Raw genomic sequence first — 5,990 nt, 5'->3', positions numbered from 1 at the left:
GACCTTGTGGCTGCCTATAAGTTCATCACGGGGGCACAGAAGGGAATTGGTGAGGTTTTATTCACCAAGGCGCCCCCGGGAGTTACAAGAAATAATGGCCACAAGCTAGCAGAGAGCAGATTTAGACTGGACATTAGGAAGAACTTCTTCACAGTTCGAGTGGCCAAGGTCTGGAACGGGCTGCCAAGGGAGGTGGTGCTCTCCCCTACCCTGCGGGTCTTCAAGAGGAGGTTGGATATGCATCTAGCTGGGGTCATCTGAACCCAGCACTCTTCCCTGCCTATGCAGGGGGTCGGACTCGATGATCTATTGAGGTCCCTTCCGACCCTAACATCTATGAATCTATGAAACTATACTGTCCTTTTTAGTTTGGTCAGCATCTCAGTCAGCTGGATAATGCAGCTTTCTTTTTTATGTAAAACATTTTACATCTCTGTATCCAGTGAGTCTACTAACTCCTTATGAATCAGAGCTGGAAATCTCCAGCAACTATTAATGAAAGTTTTATACTTTCATACATGCCTATGATGTCAGTAAAAAGCCAGTTTATTTAACCTGTAAGCTGATATGTTATTCCAAGAGCATTAGCAACACCGGGTACTTGTGGCATGGGAAATATTGTGATTGAATCTGATCTGTAATATATAAATGTTGAAGTAATATGTATAGGAAATAGAGGTGCACCAATACATCGGTCTATATTGTATCAGCACCAATAAAAAGAAAATTGACGTTATCAGCAATTGGCTTTTTTTGGCTGGTGTGGCCGATAATGTTGCCGATTAAATGCCACATGCATGCGCGCAGCCACAGCATGCACATGCCCTCCTGATCTGTGCGTGGGGCGAGGGGCAGGCTGCCACTGCCCCCCCACCCCCCGTGCTGCTGCTGCTGAGTCCCCCCACTGGGAAGAGCCTGGTGCTGCCCCTGGCCCCAGCCTGCAGCAGCAGCCCACCCTTGCCCTGTGCACAAATCTGGGGGCACATGCCCCCAATGTTTCCCCTGGGGTGTGCACAGCAGTGGGAGCCTCCCCCCTTCTCCCCCTTCTCCCAGAGGAGTCACTCACAGCTTGGTCCTGCGCTCCGCCCTGGCCCCACTCCCTCCCTCACTGTGGGGGCATGATCTGCACCCCACCATGCCCCTTCCTCCTCCCATGCCCCTTCCTTTCCACAGACTTACTGGTTGGATGCTGCTCTCCAAGCTGTTGGGCTGCATATTGGCAATCGGATAGGTATCGGCAGATATGGTTCGCCAATAATCGGCCATTGGTATCGGCCTAAAAATCTTTAGCGGTGCACCCTTAATAGGAAACGCAACTCTGTAAAATGACAGACTTTCAGTTTTAGATTCAAGACTCTAGTTGTTTAAAACTTCTTCAGTTTCAAATAACTTACCTTTAAAAAGGCACCTGTTTAAAAAAAAAAAATAGAAACAAGCTTTTTAGAATAAAATTCCTTAATGCATGCAATATTGTTTATATGCATACACGTGTGTGTAACAATATAGCTGTATAAATTGATATATTTATGTGCAGTAAATGTATCTGAGAATGAGTTGTTTCGTGAGCTCTGGAGATTAAGAGAAACAGGCAGGATATTTAATGGCCGAGACCATCTTTTAAAGAAATTTCCTTCTTAAGGAACTCATCCCTCCCTTACTGTCCCCCTCCCCTCCAAGTCAACCTTCGTAAAGGCTTTTCAGGGTACACTAAGAAGTGTAAAGTGCTGCATCTGGGGAGGAGAAATCCGCAACATACTTACAGGCTTGGTGGTGCTATGCTAGCTAGCACCACATCCAAAAGGGACTTGGGGGGTCATAATTGATCATGAAATGAATACGAGCCACCAGTACGATGCTACAGTTAGCAGAACAAACAATGCTCTGGCATGCAGCAACCAATGCATCTCAAGCAAAAGTAAGGAAGTTGTTCTCCTGCTCTGCTCGGCACTGGTGAAGACCGCACCTGGAGGACTGTGTCCAGTTTTGGGTGCCACACTTCAAGAAGGATGTGGAGAAGCTTGAGAGAGTCCAGAGAAGAGCCACTCGCATGATTAGAGGCCTGAAGAGCCGGCCATACGAGGGAAGGCTGACAGATATGGGACTGCTCAGCCTAGGAAAGAGAAGACTTCTGGGGGATTTGGTGGCAGCTTACAAATATATCAGGGGGTAGGCAAACAACTATTCACCAAAGCACCCCAGGGGAAAACCAGGAGCAACGGTCATAAACTCCTAGAAGAAGGTTTCAGACTGGATATAAGGAAAAACTTTGTGTGAACAGACTCTGAAACAGACTCTCAGCGGAGGTGGTGCAGGCACCTACCCTGGAGATCTTCCAAAGGAGACTGGACGCACACTGCTGGGGTGATTTGACCCCCGCAGGCTTTCCTGCACAGAGCAGGGGGGCTGGACTCTGTAATCTCACGAGGTCCCTTCTAGCCCTAAATGTCTGTGAATCTGTAAATAGGTACACACAAATCTTTTAGTCACATATCCTGTATTGCAGCTTTTTAAAATAAATAATTCTTCCTCTTTCCATATCCTGTTGTTCCATCAATTTTTATCTTTTCTTGTCCACTGGGCTTTTTCATTTTACCTCTAATCTGGAGTGGAGACCTGGTTTTCTGATGAGATACATTCTTTAATCTATTTTTGGGACACCGAGGCACTGCTTGTTGCAGTACTTGTATTTCATTATGTAAAACTCAAAGTATTTCTTGTGCATTTCCTTGGAGTGCTGTGTGTCAATATTTTAATTAAAAAAGGGGATAAAAAACTGGAAACGCTAAGAGTACTGTTAATTTTCTGTTAATGGTATTATTTTGATGCCCAGGCATTTTCCCTTTCACGTCTTACTCCCCATCTCAGTGCTAGAATGGGTTTGTCCACACTTTCAGCAAATACATTTAAAAAGTAGAACATGAAACTTCTCTTAAAGACTACTCCCCAGATATTGCTTCCTTTTTCTTTTGGGTGCCTTGGTCTCCTTTGATCAGTACATGATTCCATAACTTTTTCTTTCATTACCCCATTGATATTGCTACAGCAAGGACATCCTTCCTTCCGAGATGCATCAAGTGCTGCACCTGGATGCATGGCTCATTCGTCTGCTATATCAAAATGATCTTAGATGAAACGGAGTATCCCTCCTTTCCCCAGACAGCAGGTTGCTTGAGCCAGAAATATGGAAGTTAGGGAGGATTATGGGGAAAATCCGAACCATAGTATTTAACAGTCACTGTATTTGAAAAACCATCGAGACCATGCTTTAAAATCAAGATTGGTAAAAACAAACAAACAAACAAAATCCAATCCATCATCATTAAAACTTAATTTTTTGTCCTATTCTTTAAAAAGTGTCTCCCAGTTACTTCTGACTAGCAATAACCAGTACCTTCTTCATGAAAATATAAGGCGCGGGGCTAGCCACTAGTCTGAACTTCCATTTAGAGTCTGCTCAGTTTTGTGCTGAAGTGTTGTGCATTGGCATGCCTGCTACTGTGACCTGAGTGAATACTAACCAGAAATTGCATTTTTGGTATAATGAATTCATAAAAATTCCTGAAGTTTTGTAAGGTACTTGAGACATTCTGGTTAAATGAATGAATAGATCTTATGCAGGAAATGGATTTCCTGTGTCAGGATACATTTAAAAAATGTCGTCATTTTATTTTTGTTCTGAAACAGGATGAGAACGCCATCTGAAAAATCTCATAAACCAATGATCCAATAAAAGTCTTTTGTTCTCTTGAAATATTTCATTTTGACTTTTTATTTTTAATTTTTAATCACCTTAATATTGTAAATGAAAAGCTACTTTTGACGCAAAACTAGAAACTCTAATTTAGGAGTATTTTTAAGCCGTTTTCCAAAATAATTGCTAATGAAAAATTGGTTGAAATATAAATCCTTTTCTGTAAACCATTTCACTTTTAACAAATTGAGGTTTTTTGTCTTTTTTGTTTTTTAAAGAACAAAACAAAGGGGTTGTATTTGGTTAAAAACAACCCCAAAATTCCCAACCTCCTTTAAGGAAGGTGTGTGTTCAGGATCCTGACCCTTGAAGTCAGTGGGTACAAGGTCATTTTTTGTGTCTTGTGGATTTATTTTGAAGTCGAAGGACATTGTGTGTAGTGTTTTTCTTTCTTTTTTTTAACTCATTTGGGATGAGTGCTTTTGGAATTTAGTGACATTAAATTAAATAAAAAAATGAGCGGACTAATTTCACTTGGTTTTTCCCCCTTTTAGTTTTTGTCTGGCGTCTTGGGGATGGTGAAACGGGTTTTTTGTTGGGTTTTTTTTTCTACTTGGTCTTTAATATTTGTGACATTAAGGTATTTGGTGAGGAAAGTTGCTGAAAAAATTGTATGCATTTTGCAAAATAGGGCACTTCACACTTAAGCCTCCTAGCTCCTATGTTGTTCGCTTGCACTGAGGGAAGATCTGACACCTGATTAACCTGAATATAGAAAAAAGTTGCTAATATGATTTTGGTGACACGTTTTCTCTTTGTCTCTTTGCAGGAGAGATCAAACGCATTTTAGAAAATGAACTTCAAATTCCTGCATCTAAAATGTTGCTTAAAGGATGGAAGACCGGAGATGTAGATGATAGTGTAAGTGTCCTACAATTTTACCAAGAAATTATTCAAATGTTTCCAACAAAATGAATGCATGTAGGTGACAAGGTTTTGGGGTAAATCCGATATCTTTTATTAGACCAGCTACACCCCTGTGTGTGTAGGTGAGGATTACAAATGCAGAGACTAGATTTCTAATAGTATTACTAGAAATCTCAAATGTCAAACTAACGTAAGAAATCAATTCACTTAAACTTTGTAATGGGATTACATGTGATTTCCCCCCGAATTTCTGTGGTCGGTGTTTTATTCATATGTGGTATGACATTTGTGCCTGCAGAAAGCAAATGATTAAATTAGCAATAAGGAATGAATCTTTAGGCAAAATATGTTATTATTCTGTAGCTGTTATATATTATTATATTATATATAGATATATATCTTAATAGAATATATTATGTTAACTTAATAGCTAGAATATATAACTTAATATATGTAAGGAGAAAAATGGTCTTGAGGTTTTCAAACACTGCAGTATTGTATAAATTTAAAATGTATAATTTTTAATTCTGAACATTTTTTTTCAGACTGTTTTAAAAACTCTACATTTGCCAAAAAACAACAGTCTTTATGTTCTAACACCTGAACTGCCCCATCCTTCAAGTAATTCTGGGTAAGGCTTTCTCATAAACTATACCAACATGAACTTATCTGCAGTTCGATGTTACTTTTGTGAAAAAATCTGGAATACATCTTCAAAAGAGCATGTTTTTGTATGAGTAAAACTATGTACCTTTATAACAACTGTGCTAGTCTAAAACATTGACTTGCAGGTCAGATTTACAACCTCAAAATTTATTTGCTTAAAAAAAAAAAAGATTTGGAAGAATAAATTCTCTACCCCTTGTCTGCACTGGAGTCTAACTGTGTAACTTCATCGGCGACTTGGACGAGGTGGTGGAAAGCAGGCTGTCCAAGTTTGCTGATGACACTAAGATGTGGGGCGAGGTGGACACACTTGAAGGGAGAGAGAGGCTGCAACTAGATTTAGACAGACTACAAAAGTGGGCAGACGAGAATAGGATGGGGTTCAATGTAGACAAATGCAGGGTGCTGCACCTTGGGAGAAGGGATCCACAGCGCACACACAGGCTGGGGAGTTTCCCTCTTGAAAGCACAGAGGCGGAACGGGATCAAGGAGTCATTATTGACTCCAAGATGAACATGAGCCGCCAATGCCAGACTGCAGCCAGCAGGGCCAGCCATACCTTGTCATGCATCCAGAGGTGCATCTCAGGCCGGTCCAGAGAGGTGATCCTCCCCCTCTGTGACACTGGTCAGGCCGCAGTTGGAGTAGTGCGTCCAGTACTGGGCGCCGCACTTGAAAAGGGATGTGGCCAGCCTGGAGAGGGTT

The 5,990-nt window shown here is 41.3% G+C and overlaps 1 protein-coding gene across 1 annotated transcript in view; it reads left to right on the top strand.

The window, feature by feature from the left end:
- Positions 1–5,990, top strand: part of FAF1 (Fas associated factor 1) — a 258,161-nt gene that overhangs the window by 57,247 nt on the left and 194,924 nt on the right. Inside the window, exons 5-6 of the mRNA XM_025206090.1 lie at positions 4,521–4,612; positions 5,164–5,249. Coding sequence (XP_025061875.1) covers positions 4,521–4,612; positions 5,164–5,249 — 178 coding nt within the window. The remainder of the gene's footprint in view (positions 1–4,520; positions 4,613–5,163; positions 5,250–5,990) is intronic.

Source organism: Alligator sinensis, unplaced genomic scaffold (assembly GCF_000455745.1).
Source record: "Alligator sinensis unplaced genomic scaffold, ASM45574v1 scaffold256_1, whole genome shotgun sequence".
In the NCBI taxonomy this organism is placed as follows: domain Eukaryota; kingdom Metazoa; phylum Chordata; order Crocodylia; family Alligatoridae; genus Alligator; species Alligator sinensis.
The sequence above is the reverse complement of the archived record's forward strand: the minus strand, read 5'-3'. Positions and strand labels throughout refer to the sequence as shown.